The sequence below is a fragment of the Halichoeres trimaculatus genome, unplaced genomic scaffold (genome assembly GCF_033239565.1).
Source record: "Halichoeres trimaculatus isolate MK-OKI-2021-1 unplaced genomic scaffold, fHalTri1.1 fHalTri1_scaffold_1, whole genome shotgun sequence".
Classification (NCBI taxonomy): domain Eukaryota; kingdom Metazoa; phylum Chordata; class Actinopteri; order Labriformes; family Labridae; genus Halichoeres; species Halichoeres trimaculatus.
The window spans coordinates 14,238,778-14,259,617 of NW_027437179.1; the positions used below are offsets into that span (position 1 = coordinate 14,238,778).

General features: G+C 40.1%; 2 protein-coding genes across 2 annotated transcripts in view; one reads left to right on the forward strand and one right to left on the reverse strand.

Annotated features, from left to right (window-relative positions):
- The first annotated feature begins 8 nt into the window (after positions 1–8).
- Positions 9–3,931, forward strand: LOC141795656 (E3 ubiquitin-protein ligase TRIM39-like). The gene has a single exon (XM_074676629.1). The coding sequence runs from the start codon at positions 541–543 to the stop codon at positions 1,921–1,923; it is 1,383 nt and encodes a 460-aa protein (XP_074532730.1). The 5' UTR covers positions 9–540; the 3' UTR covers positions 1,924–3,931.
- A 4,341-nt stretch (positions 3,932–8,272) lies between these two features.
- The window catches only part of mmp24 (matrix metallopeptidase 24), a 117,810-nt gene continuing 105,242 nt past the window's right edge, over positions 8,273–20,840 (reverse strand). The window contains exon 10 of the mRNA XM_074665485.1: positions 8,273–18,259. Coding sequence (XP_074521586.1) covers positions 17,895–18,259 — 365 coding nt within the window. The 3' untranslated portion in view covers positions 8,273–17,894. The remainder of the gene's footprint in view (positions 18,260–20,840) is intronic.

A 20,840-nucleotide genomic window follows, 5' to 3' on the forward strand; every position in this document is an offset into this window, starting at 1 on the left:
AAAAACCGGCATCATTTTGATACGGATTAAATTCTTTGAACAACTGGCCCCAGAAAACCAAAAACTAACATCCCCTAAAGGTGAGGGGAAGGTTTAGGGATGTCAGTATAACCAATTATAACCAAAAACTAACATTCCTCAGAGATTATAACATTCCAGGAACCAAACATCAAACCAACACGTTGCATTTAGAGAACATAACGCAAACTTTCCATGGAAACTAAGGGGCAACCTTAAATCACTACCAAAAGTAACCTTTCAGGAACGTGTTGGTAAGATAAACCTTTAAAAAGCTAATTTTGCTTGCTTTGCTCTGTGACCAAAATGTTGCATAAAAGCTTTTCTTTCTAAAAGTTGGCCAGTGTGAGAAATCTGTCTTTTTCGACGGATAAATTTGGACTTTTTTTTTTCTAACCAAACGCACCTGCCCAAGGAGTGGATGTGCGAAGATCTGTGCTGTAAGTGAAGTGAACAAAAAAAGGAGGGGTGCTGTAACTGTACTTACTGTATGCTTTGTTTTCAGCTCCGGTCAGAGACTAAATGGCGTCCAGATTAGAGGAGGATCTCTGCTGTCCGGTTTGTCATGACATCTTCAGGGAGCCTGTCCTTCTGCCGTGTACCCACAGCTTCTGTAAAGACTGTCTGAAGAGATGGTGGGGACAGAAACAAGCACGCGAGTGCCCACAATGTAAGATAGTTTCCTCAACAGCTTCTCCACCTGTGAACCGTGTCCTGAAGAATCTGTGTGAGACCTTCTTGTTGGAGAGAGTTCAGACTCCTTCAGGTGATCTCTGCAGTTTGCACTCTGAGAAACTCAGACTCTTCTGTCTGGACCATCAGCAGCCGGTGTGTGTTGTCTGCAGAGACTCAGAAAAACACACCAACCACAGATTCAGACCCATTGTTGAAGCAGCTCAACAACACAAAGAGAACCTTCAAGAAGCTTTGGAGCCGTGGAAAGAGAAGTTAAATGACTGTCTGCAAGAAAAAGTGAAATACAACCAAGCTGCAGAACACATTCATGCTCAAGCTCAAAGCACAGAGAAAGAGATCAAGAAACAGTTTAAGAAGCTCCACAAGTTTCTGAGAAAAGAAGAAAAGACCAGGCTGTCGGCTCTGAGAGAGGAAGAAGAGCAGAAGAGTCAGAGGATGAAGATGGAGATGGAGATTCTGAGGAGAAAGATAACGGATCTATCAGAAACAGTCAGAGTCACAGAGGAGACGCTGAGAGCTGAGGACGTCTCATTCCTAAAAAACTACAAGGCTGCAGTGGAGAGAGTCCAGCAGAGTCCCCAGTCTGAGGATCCACAGCTGCCCTCAGGAGCTCTGGTTGATGTGGCCAAACACTTGGGCAACCTCAGCTTCAACATCTGGAACAAGATGAAGGACCTGGTCTCCTACAGTCCTGTGATTCTGGATCCAAACTCTGCATACCCAGAACTCATGGTGTCTGATGATCTGACCAGTGTCAGACGAGTGGAGACACAGCAGCTTCCTGATAATCCAGAGAGGTTTGACTTCCTTCACTCCGTCCTGGGCTCTGAAGGTTTTACCTCTGGGACTCACAGCTGGGATGTCGAGGTTGGAGACAGTGAAAAGTGGACTCTGGGTGTGATAGCAGAATCTTTCCAAAGGAAAGGAAGTGGGCAAATTGGACATTGGAGAATAGGGTATTATTCTGGTTTATACGCTATAAGATCATCACCAAACCCACCCATTGTTATTCCAGTGCAGAAGAAGCTTCAACGTGTCAGAGTTCATCTGGACTGTGATGGAAGAACCCTGTCTTTCTCTGATCCTGATAGTGAGGAACACATTTACACCTTTACCCGTGTTTTAGCTGAGATGTTGTTCCCGTTCATTAACACTGCAGATGAACTGAAAGTATTACCTTCAAAAGTCAGTGTGAAAAAGCAAGTGTAGAGTTATCATTATCAAACTTTGTTACATTCTCTCTGAATTATTATCTTCAGTTTTTTGTTTTTTTTCTACATTTCTACAAGTCTTCTTGCACTTTCCATCATTTTATTGATTCTGTTTTGATTGTAAGTATACAGCTGCAAGACAAAGTATTGAACTCTTTTGGTTTAAAAACTGGTTGAATCTCCTTTGGTCTGTTCAGGAAGAACCTCATTTGGATCAATTTTTGCAGTTAAAGCTATGGTCTACGATCTGAAACCCAGTTTGGCTGATAAGACACATTTGAAAAACACAGCCTCACTCACCCCTCCCCTCCGTGTTCCAAGATCCCGCCCCCCAGCTCATATTGCCCTTCTTCACCTACTAACAACACGCACCCTCCAACAGAGTAAGAAGCCGGCCAGTGGAAAATGTAACAAACAAGACAGTCATCCTCCTTGTAACACACAGTGGTAGCTTTTTCAATTGGACCGGCGCGATCAAAACCATGAATTAGCCGGCGAAGCAGGTCTGGCGTTGCCACTGCCAGCTGATCAGAGCAGAGCAGACTGTGGGCGAGGCTTTACCTTTCTAGGTGTGTCTTCACCAGCTCAGTATACAAAGCTAAAGATGTGTGGCTAGTTTATGCTAAAATCTATTGACAGAGCCAACCCGTTCCAACCAGCAGCGTTCAGTCATTAGCCAGTACAGGCACAGACTAAGCAGAGTTGACATCTCCCACTGTGGTAAACAAAGTCATTACCTGTTGCGGCAACCAGCTGTTTGCCAGCTGATACGTGAAGCGTAGCCTCAGTTTCCCCATGACGCACACAACACACAGCCAAACTCCGTCTAAGATTTCTGTGTTTTTTTCAGGAAGCACTCACCAGAGCAAGTAGGCACCTGTATCCACCCTGGAGCAGTCCCGGTGGGTTTTTAAGTAGTTCGGCATGAGTTTGTCCACAGCGGGAGTAGTAGTATCCACTGTCAAAGCTAATTAGTTTGTGTTTGGCCCTATGTGTAACTGTTGCGGCGAGCGTGCCCGTCCTGTCAGCTGGTTTGTGTCTACGTTAATTGCTCAGCTGTGTCGAATCAAGCAGGAGGAAAGGAGACGGTAAATGCGAGCAGGTCAGATCAGTTCGGGTTTCTCATCAAGCTATCTACTGAGCTGTGTGTGTACCAAAATCCAAGAGCTGAACGGACAGCCGGTAAGATCACACTTATTTCTTTTGTGGATACAGCAAGGCACTTGTTGTGGTGGTGAGGCACTGTGGCGTCGGGGAGAAACGTTTGTGATTGTGTTGGATCCATGGCCGCTAGTGAGGAAATAGAGAAAGGTAACAGTAACAGCTTCCCGGTTTCGGTCATCTCTGGCTCTATGACACTTCGGCAGCTGAGCAGCTAGCTGACGTGAGAGGGGTAGTGGGGAAGGACGAGGTGGGACCATGGGCATGACGGTGGACGATGGTGCGAAGCGAGGGAGACAGGGGATTGGATGGACTCACGGACCAATCTGAATCGCGCATGGCATGCACGGTTCGAATTGGTCAACTAGTATGCAGCTTTGCAGCAGATATACTGAATGGATTTTTTTCATTCTTTTTGGTCTTTATATTGTGTAGATTGGACCATAGGACCATAACAGCCCTATAAACAGTGTTATTAAGATGTACAAAGCTTCCAAATCGTAGACCATAGCTTTAATTCCAAATGGGTCTCACCATTTCTTTTACTTGTAACTGTATTATTATGGATGGAGTATTTACACCTCCATTTGTACCAAAGTGAAGCCAGAATAGCACTACTAAGATACTGATGAAGTGTCTGACTCTTCTGTTAGTGTTTGTACCTTCCACTGTCTCACTGATGCGCAGAGGAGCATTTGGACACACTTGAGAATGGATAAGAAGGATAACAACTTATGACTGGAGACACATTTAAAAAAATGTAACATGGTAGTTTTATGCTAAACTCAGGTCCCATCTGTTGATACAGAGGGGGCTGGTAAGTGAGGCGTCCAAATATTATGAGAGCTGACACACTTTCTGTTGTTTTTAAATCTCTGTTTAGAGGAATCATTTGGACGATAACTCTGCAGTTTAAATTTATATTCCTATTCACGTTTTACATCTTATCAAATTATATATATATATATATATATATATATATATATATATATATATATATATATATATATATATATATATATATATATATATATATATATATATAACATGTAAAACTTTAGACAACCTATAGAAAAGCTATTATTGAATGGTATAGAATTATGGAAACAGAGTCAAGGAATTTTTAAAGGCTGTCGATTTATCCTTAAATGAATGGCTTATTCTTGTCATGACTATGCATAATATAGGCAAGTTTGTGTATTTGTATATTTGTATGTATGTGTCTGTGTATATGGGTATAACAGGGTATAACATGTGTATGCAGACGGGTATATGTGCTCATGAATGTGATTTGTTTTGGAAGTGGAACTTCTAAGAACCAGTCAGCATGTACTCCACACCTGTAATTTGCCACACCTATGAATGAATGAATGGACGGTTGGATGAGTGAGGGGGGGTTTCGAGTACGGAACATATTGGTTAATATAGAGGGAGAGTAAGTGGGGGTAAGACATGAAAAGCTTTTGCTTCTTCCTACTCCTTTTCAGACATATTGAATGCTTTATTTAGTATTTATGAGCAATGGTGGTATGATGTACACTTATATTGAATGTTTATTTTATTTTTAACTGTTTTCTTTGTCCAAACTGAACTGAACTGAACTGAACTGAACAAAAACAATCTGAAAATGTAGCACGAGTGATATTTTGTGGGCAGAAGTCAACTCAAACAGCTAATGTGTTGCTTCTATCATCTTGATTTTCTGTTTTTGTGGTTAACTTTTCGGAGGACATTTTGTTTTTAAGAGTTAGTCCTATTTTGAGTTCTGACTTTTTTCTTTTTACATGACATCATTTCACGCTGGCTTTCGTCAACTTATTAAAATATCGTAGTGGAAAAAAGTCAGTCAGTCAACATAAGCAATAAGAAGTCAAAATGTTTTCTTGATGTTTATGTAAAGACTCCATCTGTGTTTCTGTGTGTTTTATCATATTTACATTAGTTTTTGTTTGTTTATGTTTGTCTTCTTGCTAAAAGAAATGAATCTCAGTTTTGACTCAGACTTAATGTAAAGTTAAAGTGACCTCTTTTTTCTAGTCAGGACACGGAGGACAAGATCAGAGAGCAGTTTAAGAAACTCCACAAGTTCCTAGAAGAGGAAAAAGAGGCCAGGCTGTCTGCTCTGAGGGAGAGGAGGAGCAGAAGAGTCAGAGGATGAGGATGGAAACTCTGAGCAGAAAGATAGTAGATCAATCAGAAACAGTCAGAGTCACAGGGGAGACCCAGAGAGCTGAGGACGTCTCATTCCTAAAAAAAACTACAAGGCTCCAGCAGAGTCCCCAGTCTGAGAGGTTTGATTCCCTCTTCTCTGTCCTGGGCTCAGAGGGTTTTTACCTCTGGGACTCACAGCTGTGATGTCGAGGTGGACGACAATGAAAAGTGGACTCTGGGTGTGATAGCAGGATCTCTCCAAAGGAAAGAAGATGAGCAAAAAGAATACTGGAGAATTGGGTTCAGAGGCAGATACACTGAAAGGGCATCTCCAGATCCAGTCACTTTCCTAGAAGTGGGATGGGTCCTTTTCAAATTGCTTTAGATTATTATCAAAAAGCCACTTATCTGATGATATATTTTGTATTATTGGATATTTCGTTATATATAAATTCATATTTACACAGCAGGAAGGAAATTTGTGTTTTCTTCTTGGCAATAAATCTCATACTGTTAGAGAGCCTGTTTCTTTTGTTTTTTAAATAATGGTGCCACATTTGTAAGAATCATGCAGTGTGTTGTCTGGTTTCCATTTTTAATTTTTTGGAGGCTGTTATATTTAGAACAATGCTACTCTCAGCCTTCAAGTCTGTGAAAGAAACAAAGCTGAAAACTTGATTGAGAAAAAAATTAAGCTCCTCATGAAAACTTTTGAGACTTTAAATTGCTTCAAGTGAAAATCTGGTGTTGGAAAGCATCAGTATGTGCGCTGTCTGTCCAGTCCTGTTACTGGACAGGTGGCTGAACATATTGCACATCACCAAAGGGGGAGCATTTATGTCCCTAAAGGGGTATTTCAGCAAAATACCACAAGGCAGATTTATTATGCACATCCGATAGATTTACAGTGTACAGCACATAATCTTACTGATGCCCTGAAACTGCTAATGGGTGTTCAGAAATGTATTATGTTTCAGTGCTGCTGATGTAAAGTAACTGATTTAGACACAGACACTCATACAATCTATGAGTATACATAAAAAAAGCAGCTACTTAATAATCGTGTGACCTAAAGCGATGATATACTTTTAGGATAATCTCTGTATTTGACAGAAAAACGCCTTGAAGCTGCCTCATCTCGTTAGTTATGGTTCACACTAGTGCAACAGTGCAGGATGTATTTAAATGGTACAAATAAATTGTATTGTCAATGTATTCATGTGGTTTCCAAATCAATACACTGGTGGGAATTTCTGAACTCGTTCAAAGTGGACATCATAAACAAAACAGATCCTACTATTCAAATTAGCCAGAGGGCAAATAATGCCTAAGTTTAGTGCAGACCAGTACTTTTTTATAAAGGTTGTTAAAGGGATAGTTCAGTTTTTTTGAAGTGGGGTTGTATGAGCTCTATGTGACCACTAAGGACATTAGATACAGTAGAAAGTTGTCTCCTCTCCCTCAGTAAGACACAGACTGTAATCAATGGTGACGAGGAAATAGACGCTAACAGGGACAGACGGTACCAAATTCAAAGGCTATTTTCTCTGCCTACAAGAACTAAAATCAAAAAGTAATACCACAGTTTGAGAGTACAATACATAAAATATTTTTTAAGTGCATTAAGTCTTCGGAAATATAAACATTTATCCGGACCTAACTAACTGGTCTTTTATCCTTCCGTCCAGCGCTAGTGCGCTCCGTCCCCCTTCCTCCTTTCAGCTGTAGGGAATGTAAACAAGCTATGCTTCAGGCGCTGGTTGTAGCCTCGTGTAAGTTTGATCAAGTATTGTAATTCTTTTGTTTGTACTCTTAGGATTGTGAGGCAGCGTAGGAAATTCAAAATGAGTGACTATGACAGAGAAGATGAAGTTCCATTCACTTTGGAACCAAAAGGATACCTGTATGAATCGGAGCACACAGAGGAAGAGCTGCTTCAGATGGCGACTGAAAGGAATACAGAGGAAACATCTGCGGACACTGGACATCTGAGCTCCGAGTGCACAATGTTTAGAAAACAGCGAAGCTCGTCTACTGTAACATTACAGGCTAAAACAACAGGCTAACTGCAGCTAACGTTAGCATCCTGGAGCTAACACAGAGACAGGGGGGACACTGAGGAAAAGCTCTTACATCTGCTCCACAGCACACAGCATTTAAAATACTCACATTTCCAGGGTCCGAGGTTTGTTGGTGGATGGTTGGTAATGCGCCTGGATTCAGGACCAGTCTATTCGCTAGCCCTCTGTTGTACTGTACAAAGTTGGAAAAGCAGTCAGCCGTGAAGTGACTAGCACACAAATGCACAGTTTTACTGAGTGTAGCTGGCACATTTCCTTGATAAATGAACTCTAGAGACTTAGTCTTGTCTTCTTCTGTGATGGGAAGCTTGTGCATGGAACTATGTGTCTGTTTACAGCCAACAACAAAGCAGTGATGTCTTTCTAACTTTTGCATTCTCCAAGGAGTGTGCAGGGAGGGAGTTCAGGGGTATCTGCTCTGGTGGACCAATCAGGTCAGACTTGCTCCTGATTGGTCAAAAAAGGGAATCGCTGACGTCAGCAAATCCTGGAAATTCACAAGCACTACTAAGTACAGGTTTTGTCATTAAATATCACATTTTGTGGGCTGGGAGGAAAGCCAAAGACCCACAAATTTCACTGAAAGACTTAATAAAGTGATTTTTGCATGGGACCTTTAAACCAAATCAATTACAACTGGGTGTTATCTTGATGGAGGGGGAAATTAAAACACTGTGGGTGCAATCAGAAATAGTTGCAGGCCTTGCCTCCATAGTTCTTGGGCATTTATAAATTTATTAGCCCTGAATGGAATTTAGCCCCTAGTTCCTGCTGTCAAAAAGCACATTGTTTCTTATTGAGTTCCTGTGGTCAAAAAACACTTTCAATGAAATTCACCTCTGAGTGTTGTGTTCAAAGACTACCCATCACATGTCATCCACTCAGCGAGAATCAGATCTGGGACAATGAAGTTATCACTTTTATTGACATTTCATTGTTAACAGAACATGGTGTTATTGATATATAATTGGCGTGGGACAGAAAAAATAACATAGAGTAAAAAAAACTCTGTTCCAGTCATGTAAGCATTTAAATAATCAAACTTTGTGTCATCAGAAATAAAACTTGGATCACAGAATATTCTTCAAGTAAATAACGTAAACATGCCTATCCAGCATAAGCATTGTCATAAAAATGGTTGAACATGATGTGCAAAGGATGATGAATTTCATCTTAAATAAGACAGAGAAATAAAAATACAAAACTTTTCAAAAGCTTCTGTTGGTCTTCCTATTTACATCAGCTGATATTTGATATTCCACTGAAGAGGACTACATCAGAACTCTATAAAAAAAGCCACAAAGAAAAGGTGCATCATTTTGCATGTAAAGAGGTGAGCCAAGGTCAGATTTTTTTCATTTTGATTTTATAATCAACCCATTTAGTCAAAAAACCCAAAACCAAACAAAGAACCAAAGGTATTTACAGAAAATGTCTTTTTCTTCATAAGAAAAACTAACTGAATTGAATCTCTCTTAAAGCTATATCTGATAAAATCTCCCTAGAAGTAGTAGTAGTAGTAGTAGTTGTGATATTATCCAAAGAACTTCAATATATTGTTACTTAAAAAGACTTCCCAGACTACCTCTGATATGTTTTTATTCTCCTACGTATATTTTAAGAAAAGAGAATGTTAGAAACTAAAGGCAACAACAGGCAAGTTAAAGGAAGACTTAGCCACGTGACGCCACACTCCAAACTCACACTTAGCAAGAGGTGGGTTTGCACGCTTCAGATATGATATTCTTAAAGCTGCGACAGTTTGAGTTATAAAAACATTTCCCGAGGAAAATACGACTGAGGACCGAAGCTCAACACTAATCCCTGGAAAGAGTAAAAGAAGTTTTAATCCACAAACTTGCTCTTGTTATTTTTTAAAAGTAACCTCTTTTTTGACCCCTGTTTGGAAGTGGCGATATCAGATAACTAAGTCTACCTTTAAAGGCAACTCACTGTTGTCCAAAGCCACCACGACATCACCAGACCTGGGACAAAATGACTCAGAGCTGAAAGAAACTGTGACGCTAACTCTCACATTATATCTTTAATTTCTTTCTATCTGGACTTTTCTGCTTACAACAGAGACTCCCCATTTCCTCAATTTGTCTCTTAAAGCTGCAACAGGTGCACACCAAGTGGAGTGAAATTTCTGAAGAGGAGGGTTGTAAATCTGAGGAAGGATGCATCGAGCTGTGGCAGGTGTAGACAGACACATCCTGAAGTGTAAATGAGGTTCTTTCAGCTGCACTCTGTCCCAGGTCTGTGTACAATAACCATAAAAGAGGCAAATTTTCAGAGGACCCTTTGCCCCCTGTCACAAAAACAGAACCAAAACAATAAATAATCTTCAAACAGAAAAGCTGTGGAGGACTCGGTCCCAACCACGTAGTCTAGAATCTCATGTACATATATTTGTCTTCATGTGTGTCCATAAGTAATATGATTAAGCAACAATAAATCACTACAGTATGTTTTCTTCAAGTGCCTTCTTCCATTTCCACAAACAGACATCTGCTGAATACACCGTACTTCTGTAAACTTCTATTCTGTAAATCTCTGTAAGTATATACACTGTTTCAGACTTTTCTTCATCAAAGAAACAGGAGGTGGTGTTTTTTTTTTCCAGGTAACCCATGATGAAAATGATTGTTTCACCTGTCACCACCTCCTGAAAAAACCCAACAGATACCTATTCATCATTTAAGGTTCAGCTGTTCTCAAACTTGTATCTGGTCTCTTTTTTAAATGCATGTTTTGGGGTCTTAGTTGGTACAGAATGTTCTAGAAATTCCCAGGTATACTGTGGGCAAGTGGGTCCAACCAAAGTGGTAACCTTAATAAAGCCAATGCAGTTCCTCCAACGTCCACTTGGGGCTGAGTTTTAAAGGTCATGCAAAGTTAGTTGTTCCTAGGGGTGTACGTTTTTTGTAGACATACTATTTGCTATATCTTCAGTATGGCAACCATCTTATCAGCTACAAATTGGTGACACTGCTAAATTTATATCTTTTCTTAATACAACCGACTGCTGGGGTTACCAAATGTTTCAAAATAGTGATGCCAGAGATGAACGACCCTTCAACTTTGCGAAAACTCTAATAGGCCAATCCAAACACAGACAAATTTAAAGAAATAAAAAAAAAAATCTAAAAAGCTTGATTAAGCTGTTATCCTGACCTGGTCTCCTCTGGGGTTTTGTTGCAACAAAGAAATGCGGAAAACATTTTCATACTTTTACAAATATGGCTAAATTATGAAATGTAAATAGTTTTTGATTTTTGGGAGGCATTTCCCAATCCCTACTCTGGGAATCCCTTGTCTACAGCCCAACAGTAAACCACTGCCTCATTCCCAAAACATTTTGTTACTCTAACACTCAGACCCCAAAACACGCCAAATGTGACCCATCAAAATCACCTTCACTCCCTTTTAAAAACTGCAGTCCTAGTGTCCTTTTGTACAACCATTGCGACCTGATGATGATGATGATGTAAGAACAGGAATCATTCACTGTCAAACAAACATGTCAGCAGCAGGAGCTTCATCTGCAAAATAAATGAAAAACAAAGCTGAAAAAAAACCCCTGAAAAATGTTAGGCTTTAACACCAAGACAAAAAGCAATCATGAGGAACTACACGAGAAGTGCTCTACCCTCCTAAACTTCTACTGGTGAAGTGCCGTTAAGCAAGGCACTTAATCCCAGGTTGCATCAGTGCAGTGACTCCAGTGTACACAGCGATGAATGTCAGTTTAATCTGCACATCTGCTACAAAGCAAGTACATGATAGCGACTGTGATGTTGGAAATAATCCTGTATGCAAGTGGTTTGCACCATCAGCTACTCCTCTGTCACTCAGCATGAATGAGCAGCAAGAACAACCCGGAAGGAGAGTGTGAGTGGAATGAATTCGGGCATATGTGAGGCAGTAGGATGGAAACCCCCTCGCTAGTGCGGTGAAAGGTTAGCTCCCCTTAGGGATAAAACTACAGCTTCTCCTCGTCTCTCATGTTAATTCACAAAGAGGAACGAAACAGCTGATGACAAACCTGCAACGCTACACGACTAGCCTGGAGCTCTACTATTTACAAGTGTGCACTGATGTCAAGTAGAGACACCACGTGGCTAAAAACCACAATAATAAGTACAAACACGTGATGTCTCCCGTCTTTTAGCCTGTCTAACCTCAAGAGCTGCACAGCGGCAGAAAACATGAAGCTGTTTTTTATTCATAAAGTTTCAGCTGAGAAATACAAAAAAAGATTGTATCACCTGTGTTTTCCATCAGGTGAGAAAGAATGACAACAAACCCAAACCAGACACAGTGTTTTCAAGATAAACAGTCATAAAAACTGAGCCCGTCTCTGAGACTATAAGGCTACTCTATGCCCTCGATTCTGAAACTTTAGAATGCAAGTTTTACTTTGCATGGAACAGACAGGCTTATTTATGATCCTTGTTAATGCGCTTAAAACCTGCATTGTGTCTAATCACCAGTAGGGGGCCCTTCCACCAGTTGCCAGAAGAAGTGTACCTTAGATTCGCTGAAATTTTTACATCTTTACACATTTTTCATATACGCCAGTGGTCTCAGTAGCTGTAGAGTACACAGCAAGGCAAGGCATGCCTTTGAGAGTGACTGACAAAAGAGCCAATAACCAAAGTTGTGTTCAAAGTAAAGTGTCCATCTTTAGAGCAGAGTTAAACAGACTGACGACAGGAACAGCTTTGGTCTCTATACCTCACTTCTTCATCCAGATCAGTTTGAGGGATGAATAATTTGCTTTAACTCATATGCCAAGAGTTTTGCATAACAAGAAATAACAAAGCGTGTAGCTGTTTGCCAGGTCGCAATGAGCCACTATTATCGCTCCTGGTGGCCAAGAACCAAGAGGAGGCCAGGATTGTAAATGGAAAACCAATGAGCAACGAATCGTTCCTGTTACTCCAACTTACTAAAACATCGATTTTTGCCTTCTAGACCAGAAACTAGACGCGGTTTAGCAGTGTTTCTTGAGATGAACAAAAGTAAGCTGCAGTTCCTGAATGTGATCCCTCATTTAATTCAACCATTGGTTATTTCCTTCAATTTTTCAATTTGCTCAAAAAAGAGTAAACTCAAATTTTTGTCTTGAATCCAGTTGTTCAGACCTAATCTCACTCTAGCTTGGTAAACACAAAGAGAAAGACAAGCTTGGTCCAATAGGCAATTTTCTTCGGATAGACATTCGTGTTTCTACAAACCTCCCAGCAGACAGAATGTGTGCGCTGTATATAGGCTTCAAGGTAAAAGGAGCAGAATGTCTTGTTCTGTGTTTATTGCACACCCTCGAGAACAAATATGCATTTTTTTCTACTGAGTCAGAATAGCGCTGTGGGATATTGAACATCGATTTGTGCTGAATGCTGCATGTGCTGAATTGCTCTTGACAGCACCATGTAATTGCAAGGATATGCGGCGAAAAACACATTCAATTACTGCAGGACAGAGAGGTCTGTGAGCCGAGCACAGAGCTGAGCGAATGAGAACAAGAGGAGAGGCAGACAGGGAGATGGATGTACAGAGGCAGCCATAATGTACCCTTTAAATGTAAAGCAGCCTTGAAATTGATGTGGAAAGATGGGATGCACCCTATTTATTATTGATGCACAGTAGTATGTGGGTGTATGGAAGTGTAGATATAGGGCAACTTTGCACAGCTTTTCAGGAACGAGATAAAACAGGGGGGCTGTTGGCCTGATGACAATGCATTTTAAATATAATAAATAAGCTTTCTTATCTTGCTTCCTAATTTCTTTTCACCCCAAATAGAGGCACTGCAATCACTCAGAGGAAATCATCAGTGTTAGAAAGTCAGCATGAACAATGACTCAGTTGGGATCTTCCTGCATGTCTGCAACAGTGATTTCTTGCCTGGGGTGGGAGGTCATGGATGGGGGACTCCAAATCCCCTCTGGGGAGGGGGACTGGCCTCTGAATAACTCATACTTCAGTTAATGACTTCCAAATGAGCAGTTTGTGCATTAGAATAAACCATGCTTAGCTGGAACTGCAGTGCGGTTGTTTCACAAGGCATTGTGAGGATTTGAGTGTTGGAAAAGATGAGTCATGTTCACCTGTTTGTGTTGCATCTCCGTTTTCATTATCTGTTGGATAAATTCTCTCATCAAACCTGAACATAGGACTTCACATTTCTGCGTCTTCTTTATGAGCTTAACAGCATCCAAACTTTTGTAAGATATTGTTCAACATAACTCCAAACTTTTAACAGTTTGTCAATATCAATATGAAGGGCCAGAAGTAATAGAGTTAATGACTACACAGTTTTCTTGAAATAAGGGAAATGACCCTGGTTTTCTATTTTCTATCCTTAATGTAAAGGTGGCTAATATATATATATATATATATATATATATATATATATATATATATATATATATATATATATATATATAAAGAAAAGAAAAGTCGAAAACCCTTAAAGCTGAGCATAATTCCTTTAACATTGTCTGTGGGTAGAACAATACTTTGATGTACCATCTGTCATCTGTGCTTGTTTACATCTGGGTAGCAGAGCATTATAGCATTAGGGTAGTAGCTGTTAACCAGAGCAAGCCCCACCTAGAGGTGGGTGACCGTGCTACTACTTAGACACAACATTTGATTAGCACTGCAGGCCTATAATGATAAAAATACAAATAATAATTAAACCAAACAGTAATTCTGGTGCTAATTAGCAAGAGTGACAAGTTTAAAGAATTCAGTCGCTTGAATTTACACATTCCAATTTTTTTCATACATTACAATTGTGTTTTGCAGGCTTTGTTCTAAGACATTGTATAAATTGTCATTCCTGAAAAGTCACTAATAAGAATTAAGTAAATGTGACACATGAGCTCTTTTTCCAACATGACCGTTCAAAAGCTAAACATGTCTCAAAGCCTGTCCTGTGCTTCAGTTCTACATACTAACACAAGGTGCTCCGAGGTTGATGTTTCATAGCTCTGGACCAGTTTAGATGCTATGTAAAGACTACTTCGAGCCCATTGGTAAAAGCCATCTGGAGTCCCCCAAGGCTCTATTCTTGGGCCTCTTCTGTTTGTCTAAGCTCTCCCATCAGTCAAGTAAGTCTAACAACTCAATGATTTGTGATATGGGGATATCACCAACCTCCACAATGATCCTTTTCAGCCCACTTCTGGGACCTTAACAGCAGCTTTCACTTTGTCAGAGGGCTGTCTCTGAAACTGCTGTTGGTTGTGTAAATCACATAATGGTTTAGGATGAAAAATTGAGTTCTGCTGCCTTGCAATTAAGAGACCAGATTCCTTGGATAGTCTAGGATCAGATCTGTAAGCTGTCCCCTGAGCTAAAGCTATATGTGGTGACGCAATGTTCAGTTTTAATGCTGTGCATACTGTGAAAGAAGTACTCTTTTACCCTCAAATCCTCCTCTTTTACACCGTGTCAAAATATACCTAATGCATTGACCTCTGCTCTTTTCAATGAATACATTTACTATCCAACAGAAAACTGTGAATGACCTTGTTTTGTACATATGGTTTTCAAATGAAGTATACTTGCGTTGGAGTATGTTTAGAAATCCTTATAAAGAGTAAAACTTGTCAGCATAAAGCTAAATACAAAAAGAAATCTTGACACTTGACAAAACTAACAACCAGTGCCAGCTCCGTCAGTTTGAATCTGTTATTAAAGCACTTATTAAAGTCACATTTAAAGCAGCCTGATTGATATGCAACCTGGAGAGTTGAGTGGACTGTATACATATGGTGATTTGATAAAAATGTGTCAGGTGCTAATGATTTAAGATGTAAAGAAAGATGAGGAGATGGGAGGAGAGCAGCACAGATGGACAGAGAAGAGGGTGAAAAGGGGAAAAATTGAACAACAGAGAGAACAGCCCGGCAGAGGGAGGGGAGGCCAGACGGATGGGAAAATTACAAGAGGACAGTGAGAAGAAGACAGTGGGATTAAAGCGAGGGATGTGAAGGGCGAGTAGCCTCTATTAGAGCTTTGTGAACAGAAGTACTTCATTAAGCTTGGTCGATGTCACCGTGCTACAGCCAGCATACTAATACAGACCCACATAAATCCTCTGTGCATCCAGCTCTCCTCATTTGTCTATTCAAATCCTGTCTGTCCCTTTACTTTGCCTCCAATTCCCTCTCTGTTTGTACTTCATCACTTCTCTCACATCTCGAGGAGTCTCCACCCTCAGCAGAGCATCAAGAAAGAGAAAAGTACAATTACTTTAAGTCAGACTCTTAGGACAAACGATTTCAGTTATGGACTGGTGCTGATTAAACTGCAAAGAATTACACTCACAAATGCTCTTCGAACCTAATCTTGGATTGAAACATTCAGAAACTAACCAAGAAGTGTACTCCTGTGAATAAAAAACGTGAGGGAGAGCACTGAGTTGATTATTTAAACACTGCTCATTCTTTTAAAATCTGCCCAGCTGATTAAAGGTTGTTTAACGGTCTGTTCTATTTGAAATTTCAAGCAGCAATCAGTGTTGTTGTCCTTCAGCCTCCATGAATGATGGACTCGATTTGGGTTCATTCTGACTCAGAAGACGGATAAAGCTCTGACTCACTGATGAGGACTGTTTTGATGTTTATGGTGTTTTCTATAAGTCTCCAAAAATGTATTCAGTTAAAAGCAAGTGCAGAGACATGCGCTCATCTGCATTCGCCATCATGTGTCATCTTGCTAAGCAATAGTTCTTGCGAGTATGTCTCAAGAGGAGCCATGAATCAGGTTTTTCTTTCAAAGGTTTCAAGGAAATAGAGCAAGAGCAGTGCAACATGTTGGAAATGTAAAAGAATCATCAAGGAAGCATCTGTTAAAGTTGCACCAAAAGTGAAAGTGAGAAGCTAAAGCTACTTGGACTGTTGATAACATTGCTCACAATAAGCTGCTAGTTTATAGCAATACTAGCCTCTTCAGTGGCTCAGCGACCTGGTCCAAGACGTTTGGTTGATTAAAACTGATCAATATGCAGATCTTGAGACTTGAACACTACGAGCTCAGGGCTTGACTCAAATCAAGGTTTAGTGGCTCAGCTACAGCACTGGCTCCTACTAATGTCAAAGTGAGACGAAAAACACTTGAAGCAGCTCTTTTGTGTGTGACATCTTGAGAAGCAACTATAATGCAAACTTACATCAGTTTAATGCAACATCAGAACCTCCAAATGGAAACAAATCCCAAGTCAAAGAAATTGTGATTTGGTTAAATTAGTAGAATGAAGATATCTCCATAATTTCCAGCTCTATGCTGCCTCAAACTTTGAAAGAAGACAGGTAGGAAGTCTGAGGAAATGCCAAGTTAAAATCCACTCTGATTTCATTTCATCATGACCAACAACAGTCTGTATATTCACGAAACTTTCCTTCCAAAGGTAAGGGTCAAATCGCCCATAATCTTTGAGATGAACTCGACAAGAACAACTCAGTTCCCATACAATACATTTTTTAGAGAAAAGCCGGTAAAATTTGAGAGTTAAAGTAAAGTCAAGGATTTTTCCTCATCTTTAATATCAGTTTTAAGCTTTAACTGTGGCATTTTCACAAAACATAACCGTTACATCAATCTGACATCTTGTTTTGCAGACGACTGGCTATTCTATATGTACCAAAACGGTCACAGCTGTGTGTCTACTGGTGTTTTTTTTTTATTTTTTGACTAGCTGAGGGAAGATGATGGTGATGAGAGTGTTTTTTTTTGTTATGTTAGTGTAAAAAAGAGAGAAAAAGGTCCTCTTCAACAATTTAAAATCTTCTGAAAACAGAACAGAAACCAAATTAAATCAGTGATCCACACAGAGATCCTTGGTTTTCTTTTTGTTATGGCCTTTCTACCTAAATTTTCTTCAAGTTTGATATTTTTAACAATTTCTTTTCTGTTTCTTTTTTTCGTTAATTTTTTTGTCTTAATAACTGAAGTAGTTCAAGTGTACAAGCTGTAGTAAGAACAGACTTGGAGGTGGTTTGTGGCTTTAAGGAGCATATTCTTCCTGCTCCAAATCCTCTTTCTTTATATTTTTTCTTTCCGCTGAGAAGGAGAGTCATGTTGTAGGTCCCAAAAGAAGTAGTAAAAGTTCAGTATTGATCTCGAGACCTCACTTCACCAAGCCAGAGAAGTTTTCAGCAAAACAGGTGTTGGAAAATGTTGCTGTTTATCTGTCCGTAGTCAATCACATCGGCCTGGAGTCCTTGAGGACTTTCCCTTGTTGTCTTCAGCCGTGTTTGATTTAAGCTCCCTCTCTGGCTGGTGAATATGAAAACACAAAATCAGTGTCCTTTGCTGTTTTATACTGGAGTGCTTGTGTCACGAGACAGGCCCTCCCTCTTGCACAGACACACAAACACTCTGAGGCAATGTCTAAAACTACTTTGCAGAGTATTTCCAGTGTGCGCCTTTTTTTTCTAGCTAGCACATTTACTTTTCTTTCAGCATTGATCTTCCATTGGTTGCCAGCCAACAACATATCGACTGCATGACCTCCTTTAATCCACCACCTTTGACCTCTTCAAAGGAGCGTGTCCTGTCATACCCACTCCTGAACAGGGTATTTGTAGTAGTGTGGAGTCATGGTGTTCTGCTGCCCTCCTTTGTTTTTAAACTGAAAAATCGTGTACACCAACACCAGGATGCACAGTGACAGGATGCAGGGGATCACTACAGCGATGGCGTTGACTGTCGTCGGGACGTCGTTGATGGTCACCATGATGTCCACATCGTCGAGAGGCAGCTGGCGGTCCCCACGGTTACCCTTGCTGCCGGAGCGCTCCATACCGGACTGGTTACAGCCCATCCAGTCACGCAAAATGGATTTGGGGTATCCGGGTTCCACCATCAGCTTCTGGTTGTCAAACTTCCAGTACTCCTTCCCTTTGTAGAAGTATGTGTAGTCTGAGGGGGAGAGGGACATAAAACATGGAGGACAAGGGAAGACAACAAAGACGAAAATTTAGTGAGCTGAATTTTGTCTGAATGACATAATTTTTCATAAAAACCCAGGACAAAACAGATTTGCTAATAAATGAGAAACAACTTTTGAAATATACAAACAGCATTAATACCTAAATTGCTAACAAGCCATTAATTTTATTTATATCCTACTTAATAACAACAAAGGTGAATTTAGGACACTTTATAAATAACATGTCAGGGCTGCAACCTGTAAGATTATTTCTGAGGCTTTTTGTGTCTTTATGGGGAGGATAAGACAGCAGAGGAGGGAAGAGATACCATCAGGCAAAGAGCAGCAGGTCAGAATTGAACCTGAGCTACCTGTTTTGAATAAAACTTCTTCACAAAGGTGCACAAACCAACCGCTATGCTGAACGTGTGCCCCAGGTCTTTGTCATTTACTACTAGATATCTCACCCTATTCACTTTGGACAAATACTTGGTAACATTCTGCAACAAAACCTTGAAACTTTTGCAGGCTCTTGGTAAACAGCCATCTGCCTTGACTGGACTGTTAGAATAAATAAATACACTCAGATTTCGGACAGCACTACAAAATGGTGTATTTACTGTTTTTGCACTATGTTATGCACTCTATAGTGAATAGGGAGTGATCTCAGACACAGCCACAGACTGTAAACAAAATAAATAAATAAGGAAGTCATCTAACTCAGCTCAAAATGAGGTCACCACAAAAACTGCTCCCCCTGGTGACTGGCTGCAGTATTTGTAAAAAAAAAAACTGCCTCCCCAGTCGTTTCAGATGAGCCCTGGTCAAACTTAATAAACACAGCTCGTAGAAATGTTTTCTTTCACATCCGATTGTTGTGGTAATGTGAAGATGTTCTTTGGCTGCGCTATATTTAAGTTCTCTTTTTTTCTGAAATGTTCTTTATTCATTAGTTTATTTGACAATAAAAAGAGGGCTTTATGTCACAATCAACAATGATTGACAGCTGCCGTTGTTGTTCACTTTTTTCGGGAATATTAAGAAAACTTCAGTAGGGAGATCTAAAAAGAGATTAAACTCTCGAAGTAAAAAAAGTAAAATCCTTTTTATCACGCTCAACTCAGCTAGCTTGTCTGGTTCTTTGTGAAACAATTAACTGGGAGCTAAAGTGTAGACCGGTTTTGAGAAGTGTGCCCAAAAACTGTGATCACTTTTTCATGAGGTAATCTTTTTTAAGCTCTGAGTTTGTTGAGTAAGCTGTTTGTCTGGAACTGGAAGATGGATTGTTTCTGTGCACGTTTTTAATTAATTTTTTTTTTCTTTGGCTAATAACCTGGAGGCCACCATTTACAAATTTAAGAATGATTTTGGATTAAAGAGACATAAAACACCTAATGGAATAAAATATCAGTGAGAAATAAACTCAAATTCACCATGCCTTCTTCCTTACAGTCTGACTCCATGGGGACTGTACCTGCTTTCACATTACTCGATTAAAGGCCAAACAGTACAACTACAACCAGGGAACTTCACTCTGTTTGCTTAATTCATTGAAGCTCAGGAGACATTCATATAAAGACACAACCAAGACAAACACTGTCTCCCTCTTTTTAATAAAAGCTTTCTCTCAAACTGAAAAAAACATCCATCAGTGCCCCCGCTCCCTCTCTCCACTCCCTGTGTCTTCTTGTGCCTCCCCGCGTCCCTGTGGTGCAGAATCTCATTAAAGGCAACACATTTTTATCATGACACAGCAGTTAAAGGCATGCAGCTTTGGTATTTCAGTCCCAGCAGCGGTTGTTTTTATTGAAGGGTTATATTATGTAACACCTTTGAGACAAACGCTGTGGCTTGGGGACAAATAGGATAGTACTGTATGTTAGAGGCAGAGAGAGGAGACAAATATTCACAGAGACGACAGATGTGATGTGATGATGATGTTAAAAATGCTTCTTTTAGCCCTTATTGGTAAAAGATTACTCATTATTAGCCATGATTATAATAACAGTATCATTAATCACCTTTGGTGGATTGTGGGTTGTATAACTGTCTATTAGAAATATGCATTTTTACAACAAAGTAGAAGTTCCTCATTAGCTTCAGATTAAAAAAACACTGTTCTATAGGCATTAAATTTCTTCGCCACATCACGGATGACGCCCTCACCTGGCTGATATTGTACCTCACTGACTGGAAACACTTTATTTTCCTCAATAACTGCTCTTCATCTACTGCTTCCTTGTCCCAAGGCGTCCCTCAGGGTTCAGTGATTGGTCCCCTCCTCTTCATCCTCTACCTCCTACCCCTCGTTTAGATTATCCAACATCACTGTTACACCGATGACATCCAACTCTACATATCCACTGAATCCATCACCTTTATGACCCATTCCACCCTCTCAAACTGCTTCTCTGATATCAGCTCCTGGTTACAAACTAATTTTCTCAAACTTAACTGCTCTAAATCTGACGTTCTCCTTTTTAGGGATGGGTACCAAATGAGATACATTTATAGGTACCAACAGAATTCTGTCTTAAGTACCTGGCACAGATTCACGCAAAGTGAAAAGGT